The sequence below is a fragment of the Diachasma alloeum genome, unplaced genomic scaffold, assembly GCF_001412515.2.
Source record: "Diachasma alloeum isolate Michigan unplaced genomic scaffold, Dall2.0 Dall_scaffold_00488, whole genome shotgun sequence".
NCBI lineage: Eukaryota > Metazoa > Arthropoda > Insecta > Hymenoptera > Braconidae > Diachasma > Diachasma alloeum.
The window spans coordinates 166,963-188,721 of NW_021680621.1; the positions used below are offsets into that span (position 1 = coordinate 166,963).

At 36.0% G+C, this 21,759-nt stretch overlaps 1 protein-coding gene across 1 annotated transcript; it reads left to right on the top strand.

Moving 5' to 3' along the window:
• Positions 1-9,364: 9,364 nt before the first annotated feature.
• Positions 9,365-20,190, top strand: LOC107042524. The gene is made up of 6 exons (XM_015263592.1): positions 9,365-9,926; positions 9,984-10,366; positions 10,414-10,951; positions 12,044-13,450; positions 19,470-19,631; positions 20,174-20,190. The coding sequence occupies exons 1-6, from the start codon at positions 9,365-9,367 to the stop codon at positions 20,188-20,190; spliced, it is 3,069 nt and encodes a 1,022-aa protein (XP_015119078.1).
• The last annotated feature ends 1,569 nt before the right edge of the window (positions 20,191-21,759 follow it).

The following is a 21,759-nucleotide window of genomic DNA, read 5'->3' on the forward strand; positions in this document are numbered from 1 at the left end:
TCTACCAATTCCATTGATAATAAGCTTCCGAATGGATCCGTACAATTTCGCAGATGATAACTACAAAGAAAGCTATTCATATTGGTACGGGGAATAAAGCACACCGACCTCTGATTCTATCAGAGCTATACAATTTCATCCTGTAATGTCATAAGAGCTACAATTTTACCAAATTTCAACTTCTTACTTTTTTTCTCGAAAGTTATCGTGCGCACGATGATTTCTTCATAAAAATGAATAATCCCGATCATCACCAAACTGTTATTAGTGGCATAACAATGTTTTTATTTGATTTTATACATATTATCATGATGGATATCTTGACGTAAAAAAATCCAATTCAGTTACTATCTTTTTGAGATATTGAGAAAATGGCTGTTTTTGTCACAAGGTCGAAATAGTATCTTACGTTACAAGTGTATAAATTGGGGGGATACGGGCGAGTAGTATGATGTTTTTAGCGAGAGTCGTAGGCTGCGCAAAGTCGAGCGGTGTACTTTTTTACATTGCTTTTTTCACAAGTCAAAAAAGTGAACTTTTTTAACTACTCTAGAATACACCCAAAAAGACCTACTTCACACACGAAAATTAGTAAAAAAAAGTTGATTTTTTCATGCACATTTGTAAAAAAAAAATTTTCTGACGAGTGTGAGGATTGCGGGCTGAGGCAAAGCCAAGGAATGCAATTACACGCGTCCAATTATTTTGCAATTATGATAAAAATTGATGTTCCATTTGAGAAAACCTTTCTTATGTAGATAATAAAACAAAATGAAAAATAATGAGCAACTTCAGATTTGTTGCGAACCATAAAACGTTTCTTACTTTCCAGTCGACGGTATATTTTTTTCTCCAATATCCAAGATGGAAATGAGAGTGGAGTATCCACATTTTATACCTCACGTTGAAATACTCCACAAAAGTGAGTAATTATTTTTGTATTTATGACACATTTCAAACAATTCATTGAGTTCTAAAAAACAATATAAGCTGAAGTATAAACTCAACTTACAGTTTGAAGATAAACCAGTGGGCAATTTCTTTCCATTGTGTCAATTATGGTGCCTGTATTTGCTAATGAATTAGCAATATGCTTCCGAATGGATAGTGCCCAAAATGAGGCCAAAAAATTCAGGCGTCGCTGAAAAATGAGGGGACGCTACCCATAGCAACCCCCCTAGCTACCCCCTAGCAACTCCCCATAGCAACCCCCCCTAGCAACCCCCCTAGCAACCCCCCATAGCAACCTCCCCCAGTGACCCCCCTAGAAATCCTCCCTAGAAACCCCCCCCCTAGCAACCGCCCCCAGAAACGCCCCTAGAAATCCTCCCTAGTAATCCCCCTGGAAACCCCCCTCATATGACCCTCATAAACCCCCATAAGACTCCCTTAAGATCTCCATAAAACCCTCATAGGACCCCCATAAACCCCCATAAGACTAATGGCCCTCATAAAACACCCATAAGATTCCCATAAAATCCGCATACGACCGTCATAAACCCCCATGAGACCGACATAAAACCCCCATAAGATCCCCATAAACCCCCATAAGATCCTCATAAACCCCTATAAGATCGCCATAAATCCCCATAAAATCCCCATAAACCCCTATAAAACCTCCATAAAACCCCCATGAGACTCCCATAGGACCCCATAAGATCCCCATAAGACCCCCATAAACCCCCGTAAGACCACCATAATACCCCCATAAAACCCTCATATGACCCTCATAAACCCCAATAAGACTTACATACGACCCCCGTAAGACTCCCATAAATCTCCATAAGAGTCCCATAAAACTCCCATACGACCCCCATAAGACTCCCATAAGACCCTCATAAGGGCCTACCTTGCGCCAATTTCGCGCCAACCTTGCGCCAACCTTACACCAACATTGCGCCAGCCTTGCGCCAACATTGGACCAACCTTAGGCCAAATTTCAGAGAATAATTCAAAAACTAAAAGCGCAATCGATACCATCTTCGAACTCGGTCTGTATAACATAAAAACAAATATTTCTAGCCCAGATTCGATTGATTCAGATAATTATTTTTGAAGTTATCATGAAAAAACTGAATCGGTCACATACACACGCACATACATACATACATACGGACGGGGTCTAAAAACATCAGATTCGGACTCCTGACCCCCAAATTAGTCATCTTCACGAAGAAAACTGGAAACTTCAATTCGGAGGAATACAATGCTTCCGTTCGGAAGCAACATTTGATATAAATTCTAAACAAAAGTCAATGTAGATAAAATCATTTTGACTGACCTTGTGCTCAATTGGCAGTTTAGTATTATCAATAAATATTAATTTGAAAATGTCAAAATAACACCTGATCTTGTGTGAATATTAATTTCTCAAAGTTGAACAAAACATTAAAATGTAGAAGAAATCTCTAAAAGTCCATAGAAAATAGAAATCATAATAAAAATTCTATGGCTAATATTTTCAATTTTCGTCAAAATTTTATAATAAATAATAAAATGTTTCTCCACCCTGTTTGTACAGGATTTCCCTATTCAAACGAGAGATTATTGTTTAAGAGAATACTTGTAGAGAAAATAGATGGATTAATTTTTTACACTCGTTAAAATTAAAATTCGTATAAAAAATTACGCGAATTATGATAATTTTTTTTCTCACTATTTCGATCATAACTATTTTTTCTTAACTTTTACAGATAAATTTAAACAATTGATTTCTGCTGTTCATTTCTCTTTCATCTCGAATTCCCGACTTCTTCCCCATTCCTCTGAGAGGGCCGTGAGAGACCACTGGACTATTGGCGTACCATCATGGAAAAAGGAATCATGCTTCAATATCAATTAAATTATTTCGAGTCAAACTTTCTCTCTTTCTGTATTTTCCGTCTGGGTTTTTGAAAGAGAGTTGGGTTGAAGGCCCCAGATAATTGAAGTATTATTTCAGTTAGTAAATAACTGAAATTTCATTACAATTGCCTTCAACAGGCGCGTTGTTGTCGGGGCGACAACGTTTCAAGAGTGGGAGTAGTGTTACGTATTTGTTCTTTTCCTCCCTCTCAACCAACTTCATGTTCGATCGTCCTTTTTTTTCAGATGTTTTTTTTTCTATTCCACGGACGCGTCCTGTCACTATTTATAATTTTTGTTTTGCTATTCATTTCGCCACAAAATCATTAATAAAGTTATTATTCATTTAAATGGACCTATACTTTACAATATATTCTTCTACAGATGCGCATAGTACTGAATATAAACATGTATTTTGCCTTGAATAGCTGAGAATTAATGAGAGATTTGAAAAGAGGGACGGAATCCGGCTGAATTTAATTCTCGAATTGACTTCTTAGGATTAAAATAACTTAATCAGGACATCCCATAAACGTCTTACCCACGGTGCTTGCCTCTCTCATAAATTTAAACATATAACTCTATTGAGTAGAGGAAGAAAAAACGTCTTTCTCTTGAAACGTATTTTCCCCAAAATATCTGATTCTTCGAACACGTACAATTAGACTCATCTCATGAACTGAAATATTAATCCAATCCAAATTAGGCAAAAGTATTCACATTATATTTACATGAAACACGAGATCAACTAATGACCGTACTTTTGATAATAAAAATAGTAGAAAATTTAAACTTCTTAAAACAAGCAGGGTTGTAAGCCTTCTTGGCAGAAGCCATGTGACATTTACTTTTTTTTTCTACCAATTCCATTGGTAATAACCTTCCGAATGGATCCGTACAATTTCACAGATGATAACTACTCAAAAAGCTATTTATATTGGTAAGGGGAATACACCACACCGACCTCTGATTCTGTCAGAGCTATACAATTTCATCCTGTAATCCAAAAGAAAACGATCCGTGACCGTAACGGTGGTCCTTTCTTCGGTTTGACCCTAAAATTCATTCTTTCTCTTAGACGAACCATATATATCTTATACTCATTCGAAAGCTTATTAAATGAGCTTCAAATTGACACATAAATGATTCGATTTCAGCCATTTTTCATTAAGTTATGGGATTTTTAGGCGAAAATTGAATTTTCAGGTTTTACTTAAAAATTCAATTTTGGTTGGATTTTTTATATTTTCGACTCAAGTTAATGGGAATATTTTTGTATGAATTTTAAAGAGCATTTTCCTTTTTTCAAATTGAGACATGTTAAATGCGAGTTGGTTGAATTTTCATGAAGTTATTGACTATTGTTTCCATTTGGAATGCTATGTCACACCCTAAAATTCGCATTTTTGATCAATTATCGGGACTTTGGACTTGACCTGTGAGGCTTTATCATACACCAACGTGAAGATCTCAATGAGATCTTCAAAATGGCGTATGCTAATTTCTGCTCCATCCATTTGATCAATAGTTATGACTGATTATGTGTCGATTTTCGCATGTCACAAATTGAAATTTTCGTTTTCTTCAACGTAATTGACGAGAATTGCTCTCTTTTTCTTCGACTATCAGCATGAATCTTATGTCAGTTGGAAAGATGATTGAACAACCATCAAATTGACAGGCGAACTGTTTAATTTTGATGATTTTTCAATGAGTTATGAGACTTATTAGGAATAAAACGAATTTTCGTGTTTTACTTGAAAATTCAACTTTGATTGGATTTTTAGATATTTTCATTTCAAGTCAATGAGAATATTTGTATGGCATTTTAAAGGGTATTTTCCGTTCTTCAAATTGAGATGTGTTAAATGCGACTGGGTTGACTTTTCATGAAGTTAGTGAATATTGTTTCCCTTCTGAATGCTATGTCACACCCTGAAATTCGCATTTTTTATCAATTATCGTGACTTTGGACTTGACCAGTGAGTACTTATCATACACCAATTTGAAGATCTCAATGAGATCTTCAAAATGGTGTATAATATTTTTCATTCTATCCACTTGATCAACTGTTATGGGTGATTATGTGTAGAATTTCGCATGTCACAAATTGAACTTTTGAGATTTTTCAACAGAATTGCGAAAAATTGCTCCATTTTCCGTCGACTATCAGTATAAATCTTATATTGGTTGAAAAGCTTATTGAATGAGCTTCAAATTGAGCGGTAAATCATTTGAATCGGATAATTTTTGAATGAGTTATGGGACTTTTTAGGAAAGAACGAATTTTCATGTTTTTGTACTCTAAAATTTACATTTCTCCATCAATTATTATTATCTAGGCTTTCGACTTGACCAATGGGGATTTATCGTGCATCAATAATATGAAAAGCATTGCTTTTTTCTTCGCAGACTGTTATTGTAAATGTTATATCAACATATATCACATATGGGTTGAAAAAGTTATTAAATGAGATACAAAACGACGTCTCATTTATTCCATTCACTTGGAGCTTTGAATTTGTTTATTCATGGTGAAGTTATCAACAGAATGAAGCTGTTTATGAAATTTTAAGAAAGAGTTAAGGTTATAGTGGCGTTGCAGACCAGCCATATTATTTCTTGAATTACATTCTGAGTGAGACGGGTAATTGTTTAATATATAATATAATATACATATGATAAAATATATCTTGAAGGTAAATTCATTTCATATGTAACTGTAGAGATGAACAAAAAAATAATAACACACGCAATAATAATGCACTTATTATTTATGATGCACTAATACGGTGAAGCCACTCACACTATCGAAACAAGAAGACAATTCAAAATTTTAGGCAGGAAATGGTCTTTGAAAAATAAATAAAAAAACGTAACAAAAATAATTTGAAATAAGAGAAATAGAAATTTAGGTGCATTACTTACCTGATTAATAACCTCATTTAATTCAACCCAACCAATTTGAATTGAAAATAGAAAGCACAACAACATATTTGGTATATATTAATACAAAATATGTATTTCGGTTTAATAACATTGACACGTTTTAGAAATAGTAATCGGTCAGTTGTCGATCAGTCGAAGGGCAAGAAAAATGAAAATTGAAAATGTAATACAAGTATCAGCTACACGCAACCTAGCTAGCGCGCGTCCTGCCTAGTGTCATAAAAGCTACAGTTTTACCAAATTTCAACTTCTACCTCTGTCATGGTTATGACATTTCATCAAATACAAAATATCATAAATTGTTGTTATGACTTTTTAAGTCATACAGAGACGAAAATCATTGATAAAATGACGATGTGTAATTTTTTGGAAAAAAAGATTTTTAGATAAATTGCTCTATGCCCGGGTGTACTGAATCGATTGACACAAAATTTTATACATAACTGTGGGCTCATAATACAAATTAGTACTCAGAATCTCAGATGTCTAGACAAGCTTCACGCGTATTATGGACACCACATTAACTTTAAAATGAAAAAATTAGAAAAACGCTGATATCTCCAAAACTTTTTATGCGCAGGTATACATATTTTGATTGATCTTGATAGAAGGTATCGTGACAAATATTTTAAAAAAAAAGTGAATCAGCCCAGTAGTTTAGGAGATATTCAGCATAACAGTTTTTCACAAAAAGTTGAATATCTTTTAAACTACTTATCCGATTCAGCTCGTGAATAATACAGTTCTGTAGTATCATATGAGCTAAAATCCTACCAAATTTCAACGTTCTATCTTGAATTTTCAGCGAGTTATGGTTTCCACAACGATTTTCTAGTAAAAATGAAAATGTCGATTATTATTAAACTGACCCTAGTTACACAGCAATATTTCTAGTTGATTCGATAGATATTTGCGTAAGAAATACTTTTCCGTCAAAAAACTTCAATTCGGTCACGTAGTTTATGAGATATTAAGGAAAAAAGATTTTTGAAAAATTGCTATATCTCGGAAACTACTGGGCCGATTAAGCTGAACTTGCGCCCACAAATGCTCCAAAGTAATACCAAATCCAAGTAATACCAATACAGATTTTTAGCTCAATCTTTAGTCCTTTTTCGGGGGGATTTATAAAAAATTTGCGAAAAATCAGCAAACACATTTTGACATACATACATACATTTTCTAAAAATATCATATTTTCACGCTTCATGACATTCTACATCATTTCCAAGTAAAATTACGAGATCGTAAAAATCATCGATTACAAGGCTTCCATTCGGAAGCAAAAAGTAAATGTCACATGGCTTCTGCCAAAAAGGCTTACACCCCTGCTTGTTTTTAAACGAAATCGGTCCAGTCATTTTACCGTTTTTCAACAAAACCCTCAATTTTCTGATTTAATTATGGAAATTACGATTATTTTCAGTAGATTTGACTATTTAATTCTATGTGTTCGATGTCGCTGATTACAAATATGTAATCATTTTACATAATATCTTCAAAACTAGGGGAGATAGCAAAGTTTTAATGAACATTTGGGGGGGGGAGCCCTAGTGGAAAATCCAAAATTATAGCGTTACATACCTGATAAGAATCTGATAAGGGAACCTGATCAGTGTCTGATCAAGACCTGACTAAAATTTCCACTCGGGTATGATTCAATTTGAGAGTGAAATTCGTAAGTGTCCTGGTAGCTCAGATGGTAAGAGCACCCGACAACATAAGACTCAATCAGTGGTTTTTCCTGAAGCTGTACCTTTTCCACTGTTCTCCTCTACAAGGCCCATGAGCCAATCGACATTAAGACAAATTCTCATACCTTTCTTGCTGCCACCAAAACCCATAATAAGTGTTGGAAGAGGGCACCAGCTCCCAGTCAACTAGTCCTATCTCTATTAACTACTTAATACTTATTCTTATGTAACTATACTGCGCTTGCGCGGACTGTGATGTAAGTCGACACTACGTGTACCGGCGTCACTTCGACCTGTGTGCCTTGACGAGTAACATTAAAATGTTTCTTGATAATATCAACTGCCTCGTTATTTCGAACGCCTGACCTACCAACTTCAACAGGTTATGGTCCCAGGCATGCTTCCACTGCGCACAAGGTTAACTTATTAAAATAAAAATATATATAAAAATTAGTGGCCAATAAAAATTTTAAAAAAGTGATAAGCACGCCGAGATACAGAGCATGCACGCACAAAGGGTGAGGAGACTCGGTCGGAGAGGTGAGGTGAAGACCTCGGAGTTGAATCAAACAACTAGTAATTACAAAGGCTGAAATGGGTAAGTCTCATTTAAATTAATAAGTGAAAGTGCCTCGGTGTGAAAATAATTAATTACATCACTACGGTAGAGTCGGCGGGAAGAACGAGAAAGCCACGTGCAAAGATGGCGGCCGGTGCGAAAATGGCCACAAAAATCGAATAAAAATATATATATACTCTCTGAAATAAATTCACAGTCACAAAGGGCCGAAAATAAAATAAAAATAAAAAAATAGAATTTTTCTTGAAATTGTGATGCAACAAATTCTTGATTTTGGGTCGGATAGTTAGAAAACTCGAGTTGGGCGTGGAACGCGGTGAGTGGCTGGGTGAGTGGACAGCGGAGTCGGTGGGCGTGCGGGGAGAAGGCAGGGGCGGGGAACGCTGGCAGTTGTAGCCAAGCTACACTTGCAACGTCCGTGTGTGTGGTAGAGTGGTGGGTCGGAGAATTTAGAAAGAGATAGATGATCGCAATACCACACGCTGGCGTGCACGCGATTTCTGATCTCGTTCGAGAGAATAATCACTGAGTATTATTCTGATTCGAAATAATTATTTAGAATCCCACCAAAATTATTTTGTTTAAAGAACATTATTCTAAATTAAAAATACACAATCACAGGTGATGACTTGTGGAATTTGTGACAACGACTCACATTTCTCTTTGGATTCGATGATGCCCACAGAGGAGACGACATCCTCATCGAGGTGTCGGAAAACGTTTTAATTGTGAGTACAGACACAATTAAAATGTTGAAATGGGGTGAGTTGATGAGTCTGGGACGAGAGAAAGGAAATGAGAAATGCATGCGATTAAGTGCTTGTGGGGATATTGGCTAGCAAATATCAACACATATAGATAAAAGCACGAAGAGCTCTAATTAATTGATTGATTAATTAATTGATTAACAATACCGGTTTACAATTGAATTTATCATGAATTATTAATGATATTATACGCGTATTAAGAATCTATTCTGAATCAGGGTTGTTCCCAATAAGCGATCGGTGAAAATTAGTTTGTAAGTTCGACTTTTTAAAATCGATCGTTATTTTCGGACATATAATGAACTTTGTGTACATTTCTCATTTGTGTTCGAAGTTCTGATGTTAACTATGAGTGTTCACATCTTTAACAGCAGGACATTATATATATATATATATATATATATANATATATATATATATATATATATATATATATATATATATATATATATATATATATATATATATATATATATATATATATGTAAATGTAAATCCTAACCCACCTTATCCTAACAGGCAAAGACATGATGACTGATAATCAGTGGAAATCGTTGGTCGAATGGTACGAAAAGAAAATTTTGGCCAACAGAATTCCAATCATGCCCAAGGTGTACGAGGAACAACCACATCAGCCTACTACCGAGGTCAGCAAGATGGGTGAGGGTCAGGAGAGCGGGGGTCAGAAAACCAACGGCAACGAGGGCAGACAAAATGTTGCTGACGAGGGTGAGCTAAAGGTTGGTGATGAGGGTGTGGAAGTCCCAGCTGGGAAAACTGACGAGTCGGTAGTTGCTGCAGCTTTCAAGTTAGGTAACAATAAACCCAAAATAACTAATATTGAATATATCGAACCTGAAGTTCAAATAATACGCCCAACACCCACTCCTGTGAATGATCCAACAAAATCTATTCCCATTGTGCCAAAACGGAAAATTCCAGTCGATCAACGACTAGAGAATATCTGCGAGAAAATGGAGTGCATGTATGACACTCTCATAAGGGTCACGAATATCCAAATAAACACCAGCAGGGGTTTGTTGGAGAGTCAGAAGTCCTCGCTGCATGAGCTAAGGGAAGAGAAGGCGGAACGTGATGAGAGGTTCCAGAAACTCGAATAGGGATTGGAGAAAGTCGTGGACTGGATAGAGTCTGGTGATACCAGTGACGAGGTGAAAGAAACACCTAACCAGGCTAATGACAGTCACGACGTGGATAATAATGAGGAATTAGCAGCTGTGGTAGAAAATATTATAGAGAAACACATGAATACTTTAAAGAGTCAAATCAATAGTCAAAACAGAGGCACTGACACTAGCGATGCTAAATTAGTTGCCGATGCTATCAGATTAGATATCATGAACAAAGGACCTTCAGTCAAAAGAGACAATAAATTAGATAATAGCACAAGATTTGAGCATTTTTATGACTACTTCAAGTCAGAGGTCAGATCCCATAGACTCATGCATGTCATCGATCCAAGGGTTGATTTCGCTGGTGATCAAAGTACCTTGAATGAGCATAAATTCAAAGTGAGAGACATTTTGGCAATCATATTGACAAGAATTATCATTCCAAGGTAGTCTCACTTGATGATCCAGTGGAGATCTTGATTAAGCTCAAAGAAATCAAAAGATATGAGACCAATGTCTCATCTTTCACGGTGAGAAAAGAAATATCGAATATGAAATATATTATTGGTAAGATGACTGCGAGTGAGTTCAGTGAAAAGTTTGAAGATGCAATTCGTAAGTACGAAAATGCTACAGATGCTGTTCCTCTATCCGACGAGGAGAAAAGAAATGCATTTAGCAATGCTATTATGGGTTCTGCATCCATGGTGCGATTCCTCCAATCCGCTGCCGAGCTCAAGGGTGAACAACCCCCTAATTATGAACAATTGAAACTTGTTGTCATGCAGGACGAGGCAGCCAGGAAGCAGACCAATGACGAGGCTGGAGAGGTTAGAGCAGCAAACCTGGTGAGCAAAGACGACAGGTGTTTTGAATGTGGAGGTTTTGGGCATCTCGGTCGGTTCTGCCCAGGTAAGGGCAAAGGAAAACTTTGCTACAAGTGCAAGGAGTATGGGCACATTAATAAGGAGTGTCCAAACTCAGGTGAGCCTAATAAACCTAATTCAAACAATAAAGGTGGTCGTTGGCATGGGAAAGGTTTTCGGGGATCTGGGCGTACAGTTGGGTCGTTGAAAAGGAGACATGAAAATTCAGAATCTTATGATTCGAGAAATGTCAAAAGGACTAGGTTCCAGAGTCAGAGCAATCGACATGATAGCAAGTACTGAAAATCCAAAACTTATACTAAATTTAATAAGGAAGATACTAGCAAGACTCCAGCTGGAGACAACAAAGATAAAGGTAGGCTGAATATGTACAATTCAGAAAATTACATGGAAGCGAATGACGATTTTATTGAAACTCAAGCAATGTTGGTAGATTCAACGGATTATTTCGAAAATAAATTTATCGTTAAATTCCTGGCTGATTCTGGTGCTACGGAGCATCTATCCAATTCAAAGATAATATTTAAATCCCTCGACGAGCGAAACAAAAGTGTTATCAAATGTGCAAACAAAAATGAAGCGGCGAATTTGAAAACGGAGAGAGTCAATCAAGTAGAGGTTGAATTGGTAGATGGCAACACTTTCGAAATAGATGAGGTTATATTCGCTGAGTCTCTTCAGGCCAACTTGCTGTCACTGAGAAGATTCGCTGAAATAGGTCATGCTATATACTTAGATGACAAAAGAATAGACATCTTTAATCCGGAGTCGAACGAGTCTTTTATCTCAGGGGTTTACCGGAAACCATTTTGGATTGTTGAGTTATAAAAAATTAAATACAATCAATTAAACAAGCAAATGTGTAAAAACACGATTAGACGGGTGATAGCCAATATGGTGAATAATGAAAGAGGGACTAGTAATTATGTGATGCGAAATACCACTAGTAAATCGAAAGAATCTTCTAACGTAGAACCGTTGAGCGAAAATAACACACAAATTGCAGACGAGCCAGTGAAGTTAGATAATATTGTGCAATCTGAAGAGCTTCAAAAGACCGAAACTTCTAAACCGATTCACGACCAACTCATTCACTCCAATTTCGATTACTCTATCTGAGACAGAAAAATAAACAATGCAGATGAAGCTCAATCTAATGTAAGTACTGAGAATTTGGATCCGTTTGAAGTTGGAAAAGATTTGTTTCAAACAAATAACAAAGCCATGTTGTGGCACGTGAGACTAGGTTATGCATCTCTAGCGTATCTCAAAGCTGTCCAATTAAAATTTCCAGAAAATAAAGAACTTAGAAACGTGGTGTTTGATGAGTCTATAATGGAGTGCAAAGTATGTTTGGTTTCCAAATTTAATAGATTACCGTTTCCTAAAATAAGAACTCGAGCGTCAGAACCTCTTCAGATTATTTATTCTGACGTGATGGGACCCATATCCCTGAGTTCACATCCGAAGGGATACAGGTATATATCTGTATTCATTGATGATAAATCGAGATTCGCGATGGCATACCCGATGAGAACAAAAGGTGAAACAGGTCACTGCCTTGAAATGTTTGTTAGGAGGGGTAGGAATCTGTTGGGTTACGATGCTAAAGTGTGTTATCTCAGATCAGATCAGAATACCGAATTTACAGGGGGACATACAGTTGAAGTGTTGAAAAGACTAGGGGCAGAATTGCAACTGGCATGTCCCGATACACCTGAGCATAACGGGGTCGCGGAACGGTACAACCAGACAATCCAGAAGAAGGTTCGAGTCTACATGTTTGACGCTAAATTACCCGAAAGCATGTGGGACCTGGCTCTGTCTGCCGCGGCTTACTCCTACAATCATACTCCCCACAAATCCAATGAAATAAAAACTCCATTAGAAGAATTTGCACCGGGACATAGCTTTGATGTTGGTCAAGTTAAAAGACTCGGCAGTCTTGCGTACATAAAGGTACAGAGAAAGGTCGGACCTAAATTCGGGGCAGTAGGTATACGAGGTGTTTTGGTTGGCTACACTCCAACAGGGTACATTCTGCTAGTACCTGAAGAAGGAAAATTTTATGAGAGTAGGCATGTCAGATTTAACGGAAAGAAAGTTTACGGTGATAAGTATAAAAAGGGAGAAATTGAAGACTTTCCCGAGGTTCCTCAAGTGACTGATAAAGACAGGTGGTTTGTAGAATTTGAAAAGAATTCAAACGATTTGGATGATGAATCCAAATCGGAGCGAGTAGCCAAGAGGAGAAGGGGCAGACCAAGAAAGATAGCCACCTCTTCTGATGAGAAACAGATTATCATCCCTGATGAGAAAATGACACAAGAATCCGCTCCTGCTAAACAAATAATTAATCCAGAATTAAGTACCGGAATGTTCCTGGCTTGTCTGTCACAAGGGGAACTGGAATTAGGAGTGGACAAATCTACTGACGAGAGCTGTCATGCACTGCTCGCTGGTTCCAATTCAGATCCCGCGAATTTCACTGAGACTATGCAAAGTGTTGACGAAAAAATCTGGGTATCAGCCGTGGAAGAGGAATTTAAATCGATGAGCAAAAACAACGTATGGAAAATTGTAGACAGACCAATAAGTAATAAAAACGGACAGAAAGCTAACATAATTGACTCTAGGTGGGTGTTTGAAAGAAAAATAGAAACAAACGGTGAGGTAAACTACCCTTGTGAAAATTCATTTTTCTCATAGAAAAACAACTTTTGATGGAAATCCCATGGGATAAATTCCATTTGAAAAAGTAGAAAAAAATACAGAATACCTGTTTTGTCTTTTTTTAATCGAAATTTAAAACTTAAAAAATAGATTTTTCGTGAATTGCGAAATTTCAAACTTTTTCCTGTACAAAACGAAGCTTACGGCTAATGATGAGGGAAACCATTGGGACAGGATCCAGGAGTGATGTCGGGGAGGTTAACTACCCTTTGGGGGGAGGGGGAATTTTTTTTAATAAGGGAGAAAAAATATCGATGAGAATTTTACGAAACACATTTCGTTCGAAAGCATGAGACAATTCAAAGCACATCCTGGGATTCTTTTCCCCAAATGAAAATTGAAAGTAAAATACTTTTTTTTAAAATTATATACAAGTCTTCGATTTTTTGGTACATAAAAAAGTTGAGTGATGACTCTCTGGAAGTAACACTTGGAGGCTAAATAACCTTTCTGGGAATTACTTTTAATTATATTAGTGAACAGAATTCATTTGAAAGAGTAAAGAATAATAAGAAATATCGAAATTTGAACCCATAAAAATGTCCATTAGTAGTTATATATGAATTACAACCTTTTAATTATCCGTCTACTTGTATCACAGTACCATAGTCCGAACTAAATGGTAAGGATTGAATGAAGATCCGATATGAAAAGGAAACAATGATGGTAGTAATCCCGAAATGATGGAATTCAGAATATACATTGATATTATTATAGAAGCTCAGACCATTTATTCCTTCTAGTATTATGTTCTCAATCAGCATACTTTCTGTTGGGATCAATCTACAGTATAGATAGTATTAGGGGACGTAATGTGTACAAAAATGATATTCCATAAGTAAAAAATCCGTGAGCGTTACCAGGCTTTTTTCTTTGTTTTCTATACTCAAGTTCTTTTTCCTTTTCTATGAACCATATATATAGTACAATCTTTGGAAAACTCATTAAATGAGTTCCAAAGTGACGACTGTTTCATCCAATTCTGACCATTTTTCATTGAGTTATGAAAGTTTTAGGCGATAAGTGAATTTTCATGTGTCACTTGAAAAATTAACTTCGGATGGATTTTTCGATGCTTTCAAGTGGCTTAAACAAAGATATTTATACATCATTTTGAAGAACATGTACTGTTTTTCGAAATGGTGTATTAAAAATGCGATTTAATTGGATTTTCATCAATTTATTACAGTTTTTTTCCATTTTCTATGTTTTGTCACACCTAGAAAATGACAATTTTTGTAATTTATCAAGGGTTTATACTTAATCAGCGGAAATATATCATATATCAATTCGAAGGTTTCATCGGGATCTTCAAATTGATACCTTATATTATTGATTCCAACCATTAGATCAATTGTTACAAGCGATAATGCATCGATTTTGGCATGTCACGTTTTGAAAATTTCCATTTTTTTTCTATAAACGATGATATTTTCTGTTTTTTTCTTCAAGTTTGTGGGAATATGTTATATATAATTCAAAGCATATTAAATTGCCTTCAAATTGACCCCTGAACTATTTGATTACAGCCAAGTTTGATCAACTTATAGGAGATTTTATCTAAGAATTTAATTTCTTGATTTTTTTCTGAATTCAGATTAGTTCGCATTTTTCAATCACTATCGTTGAAGTAAAGTGAAGAATTCGTACATCATTTTGAAGGGTATTGTTAGTTCTTCAAAATGGTACATAAAAAATCTGATTTCGTGGAATTTTCATCCAATTATGATAGATTGTTTCTACTTTTTATTTTACTTCATGTCACACTTAAAAAATCATAGTTTCTGACAAAAAATGATGCTTTGGACTTCACCAGCGGGGATGTATTATATATTAATTTGAAGATCTTATCGAGATCTTGCAATTAATACCGTGTTTTATCCATTCCATCCAATAGATAAATTCTGATAAGCAATAATAATTTGATTTTGGGATATCACGCTGCGAAAATTCAAATTTTTTCCTCTTCATGAGGAAAATTTCCTCGGTTATTGTCCAAATCTGTGTAAGTACCTAATGCTTAAATATGGAAATATCACATTTACGTTCAAAAAATTGACACCAAACTGATGCCCCATTAAAAATGCATTGATATTTTCCATTTTTCGAAATCATTTATTGGTAATGATGAAGCTTTCGATTCGATCCGACAATTTGTATGACGAATCGATTTGAACATCGTTATCATTTGTAAAGTTGTCAGGAGAATGAAGTGAAGTTTCTGTTTAAAGTTGGTTTATAGTTGGTTAATTTAATTGTCACAATAATTATAATTATTTCTGATATAAATATTAAAACGTGATTGAAATATAATGAAAAAATTGACAAAATGTAGGATCACGTAGTTCGTAAGTCGGGGGATTTATAATTCATGAAAATGACGACAAATATCAATTTCATGCAACCGAGGTAGCGCGCGCGAAGCGCGCGATCTGCCTAGTTCTTAAAAAAAATGCAGCAAATAAAGTGATTTTTTGCACCATGAGCATCTGACTACTGCAATATTGGAACAGCCTTCAATATCACAGTGCGGATGAGATGATTGCCCGAATGCAAAATCGACAGGATTTTCGAATTCATCTGGTTTTTTAGAAATGTAACCACTCTGAAACCAAGCATAACGAAATAAATTTTGATACCTTGGTGATGATAATTGATTATGGACTAAAGACTGTAACTTTATGATATTGTTCCGCAAATGTAAATTAATATCATAGTCCATTAGGACGACACTATCCGAAAAATGACGAACATAATTCTTCCATATCCTAAAATCATATACGTTAAGGGGTTGAATTTTTCCAGTAGTCCCCTTTGGTATCAACATAGTTAATAATTCTTTATCCGGAGGAGTAATTTCTTTCACGACTTGAGGACAGTGTCCGCTCCAGCAATCGATTAACAGTAGACTTCTAGGACCCACGTTTGGAAAAAAGACTTAATTCAACCAGGTTTTGAAATGCTCTGAAAAATCAAGTACTAGATGATAATCCTAAATATTGTATAGAACATATCATGTTTGTTAGGTCTTAAATATTGTCATACGTGAAGTGAGTTTTCCCGATTTTGAAGCGGTGATGAACACATGCGCAGGTTTGAAGGGATTTTGTTCCACGATTGGACCGAAAGTTCCAGAAGGTTCATTCAAAATCAGGAAGAGAGGTGAAAGTAATTTTCCATCAGCAGAAATCAGAGGTTGTACTGTATAACTATGTGTCGTTGAAGTTATCGATTGTACGACGCACGCTACTTGTTTAGTACCTTCTTCAGCTAACGTTCGCCCTGAATGAATTTCCAATTGGAAACCACTTTGATCAGTATTATAAATGTTTTCTGGACCATACGTATCCCAATAAGATCGAACTTTCAGGAGGAATTCGTCCGCTTGTTTTTGTAACTCTTCCCGAGTCTCTAATGTTTTTCTGGTGATGAATTTGTTAATCTTCCGGGATGTTATGCGGTGTGCTCGTTTAAAATAATGCAACTACCTGGACGAAGCTGTAAAACGAACGTCTTCGAAGCCGATTCCCTTCCGAGCTTGCAGGGCTCACCTTTGGAGGTCAGTATCGTGGACGATCAAACCTGCATCGATAGCATTCTTCATATTCTTTGATGTGCACTCCGAAATGCGTTTCAACTTCTCCATGTATGTCCCTCCTTTATTGATTTGATTCGCTCAGCGTCGTAACTGTCTACGCGATTTCACCTTCCTGAATCGATGGGAAACAGTTTCTATAGAGAGATTCTTCTTCTTTTTTCCACTTCTCCAGAAGTCAACGGCATTCTTTTTATATTCGAAATCTACAGGTTCCTCATCCTCCGAACAACTGTCAGGTGATTCTTCTGTATGTGGTTGAAATTCTTTATCCTCGACCGCTATCATTTCGATATCTTTATAAGGCTCTTGAAAATCCAGGGATGTTTCTTCGATCATTTCAACTCCATTATATTCCTCCATTGATTGAATCAATATCCTTTCGAACGTGTCTGCTAATTCACGTTCCTCGTTGTTTACGGGTATTTAAGCAAGATTGAGAACTTCAAATGTTGCCATCAGAAGTCGGATAACGTTGGTCGGATTAACTTTCATGGTAGAACAAGTATAGATCACGACACTCACCGAAAAACTACTTTTCTCTTCGATGTATGTTCATAGACTGATTGTAATTCACAAGAGGGATGGAAATGAAAAACATTGATATCGTATAAGTTATATTGATCAGAGTAATTTCATCCTCAGATAACAAATGAGCCATTTGCATCAATATGTTTACAACTCCCGAATATTCTTCAGTTGTGGTTCTGCATTATCAAACAGAATGGTATTGTCATATGTCGCCATTTACGTCTCATTGAAAACGATATCACATCGAAGCGATAAGAGCAACCGAAATACATTTTATCATCGATCCATTATTTACTATACAAAATCATCGGCTCTTCTTTGTACCACCCATCCACGTTCATATAGAGATGAAAATTTGAATTCCTCAAAATATTTCATCATAACTCATTTTTCCAAATTGGAAATGGACGCCATTTAATGGAATCTCTACTCTGGCCTTTGGGGAAATTTTTTAGATTCATGGTCATTACTGATTTCTTTTGAAAATGAATGACGTTGGTCCGATCGATTCGATAAAATACTATGAGGATTGTTAAGCCCTCAAGTTTCACTCCCGAAGACTATTTCAATTGTTTCACTTATCATTCCGTGTAAGATCAGTCTATTATAACAAACAATTTAAAACCCATAATTTTTCAAAGAATCGATGTTTCTTACCTTAAAAGTCTAATTTGCGGAAAAAATCTTAAATATGTGCTTTAAATTGTCTCATGCTTTCGAACGAAATGTATTTCGTAAAATTCTCATCGATATTTTTTCTCCCTTATTGAAAAAAATCTCTCCCCCCCTCCCAAAGGTAGTTGACCTCCCCGACACCACTCCAGGATCCTGTCCCAATGGTTTTCCTCATCATTAGCCGTAAGCTTCGTTTTGTACAGGAAAAAGTTTGAAATTTCGCAATTCACGAAAAATCTATTTTTTAAGTTTTAAATTTCGATTAAAAAAAAAACAAAACAGGTATTCTGTATTTTTTTCTACTTGTTCAAATGGAATTTATCCCATGGGATTTCCATCGAAAGTTTTTTTTCTATGAGAAAAATGAATTTTCACGAGGGTAGTTTACCCTCCATATTTCACCCCCCGCAGACGGTTCTAATTCGCATTTTCATCATTCCTTGTGACCTTCATGATACACTGCGAAAGATTTGGTCAAAAAGCTTCCTTATGTGTGCAATCGAAAAATAACCCCGAGAGGTGGTCAACTTCAGAGAGCACTTTCACCCCCTAAAACCCAATATGGGCAGCTACAAAAAAATACGTGTCCCTTAGTTTTGGGTCCCCTATAACATATTTAAGTTTCATCGAAATCGGAGGGGGACACCTGCGTAGTGTTCGTTGTTAGTGAATTCTGATTTGGAGCCTTGTTTGTTCACTTGGGGTTGTCAGAACAAATTTTGGATTCTGTTATTGTATGTTGATGACATAATCATGGCCAGTAATGATAGACTCAAAATGAATGAAGTCAAACGGAAATTGAGTTCAGAATTTGAAATGACGGTATTAGGTGAGCCAAAAGAATTTCTAAACATTTCAATTAGAAGAGATCGGGAAAACCGTATTCTAAAGTTGAGTCAAGAGAAATATATCGAAAAGTTGTTAACTAGATACGGTATCCATGACATGTATCCCCAGAGAACTCCAATGCTCACAACACAGGCCTCAAGTCATGAACGTAAACAGAGAGAATCTGACTTTGAAGAGGAAGCCCTCGTAATTAATGATAAGCTAAAGAATTGCCCATATCGGGAAATTGTAGGTAGTTTGTTGTATTTGGCAGGAACTACCAGGCCAGATATTTCTTACGCTGTCAATGTCTTGAGTAGACACCAGGTGAATCCAACTGATGAGGATTGCAAGATGGTAAAACGGGTACTTAGGTATCTAAGGGGTACTTCTACTCTGGGTCTGAGGTATGCTGGTGAGACTAACGAAATTGAAGCATACTCTGATTCTAGTTTTCCTGATTACAAGAACTCATTGACTACGTGTGGATTTGTGATTAAATTATTTGGGGACTCTATTATTTGGAGAACTCACAAGCAATCTTACGTTGTATTGTCAACTTGTCAGGCTGAATATGTTGCAATGAGCGAGACCAGTCAAGAGATGTTATCTATATATAACTCTTCAAAACTAAATTAATATAACTCTTTAAAACTAAATTAACTCTTTAAAGTTAATTTTTCCACCCAAGCTGCCAATGATATTATAGTGCGATAACAGAGCAGCGACGAGTTGTACAGAGACGAGTGGGGGAAATAGATTAAGACACATTATTGATGTTAAAGCTCATCATATTAAAGAATGTGTAAAGCTAAACTTGATCAAAGTAAAATGGATATGCTCAAGAGATCAATTAGCTAACGTGTTTACAAAACCTTTGACGTTTGAATTACATAAACGTCAAGTTGATAAAATATTGAATGTAAATATCTAATGACATTCTTATTGTGTGTTCAGGAAAGAAGAAAAACTAGATTAAGGAGGACGGGAAGCTGTCGGGAGGGAGTGTTGGAAGAGGGTGCCAGCTCCCCGTCAACTGGTCCTATCTCTATTAACTACTTAATACTTATTCTTATGGACTGGGATGTGAATCGACACTGCGTGTGCCTGCGTCACTTCGACCTGTGTGCCTTGACGAGTAACATTAAAACGTTTCTTGATAATATCAACTGCCTCGTTATTTCGAACGCCTGACCTACCAACTTCAACAATAAGCTATACCACATATTATATTACTTACGATTTTTCTGAGATGCTGTAAAACAGCCATGAAGTCTTTTATCAACATTTATGTCTGAAGTTTTTTGGTGTATATTTTTTTAGTCGTAGATTCAACACCTCTTATGTATTAGCATTATCAGCAACTGAATAAACGTTATAAAAATATAAAAAAAGTAAGAGCACCCGACGCGACATTGGGAGGTCCCGGGTTCGATTTCCGGCTAGGAAGTTACTAATTTTTTGTCTCAAAAAATTAAAATTTATTTAATGCCTAATGAAGGTAGGCGGCGAAACCTTAGTGGAAAATCCAAAATTATAGCGTTACATACCTGATCAGAATCTGATAAGGTAACCTGATCAGTGTCTGATCAAGACCTGACTAAAATTGCCACTCGGGAAGGGAGTCGTGCATTGAGAATGCACAACCAAAAAAATTGAGTCGGTAAGTTTTTCAAAAATACCCGAGTCGAAATATGAGACCTTTTTTTGAGCTCCCAGGTCTCGTTGCAAACTCTTTCTGGGATTGGAATTCTCCCTTCGTTCTCTTTTTGATCTTCCTCACCGACGGGGCCTCTATTGATGCTCTGTTTCGGAGATCCAAGTACTCTATTCATTCTCCACCATTTTCTTAGTCCGGTGATCTCTTTCACTTATCTCCCTCCAAGATCTCTTTTAATCCTCTTAATAACTCTACTCGCAAAAGGCCAATTTCTTTTTTTTTAACAAGTTTCGAATTTTTTAATTATTGTTATATCGTCGTGGCCGAGCACGTAAAGCGCTTGCCTCCGGCCACAGAGTTTTCAAGTTCGAGTCTCTCCGTTTTTTTTCAAGTGAAAAATGCTGATTGCATTGAAAATCAATATTAATTAATATAAATCGATTCAGTTGCAATGGTATTTTTCAAAGAGAGGAGAAACGACAACTATTAACCAAAATTTCAAATGTTTATTCAAACATCGTCCAATTAATTCTCAGATGTGCTATGACATTTTATATTATTTCCAGACAAAATTGAAAACTCATTCAAACTAACAATTACAAAGCTTCGATTCAGAATCCAAAAATTTAAAAGGCGTAGCAATAATGAACATAGTTTAATTTTGAATGAAATTTTTGACTTCGCGCATGAAAAAAATTCATAGGAAAATCTAACGAATTCTATAGAAAATTCTATTAGTTTTTGACTGATTCTATTAAAAAATGTGCTGCGAAATACAAACAAATGTTAACTAGGAGCTTTATTAGAGGAAAAATCAGTAGAACTTCATCTTTCTATAAAACTTTTTCTATTGAAACATTTTCTATGAAACATTCTTCGACTT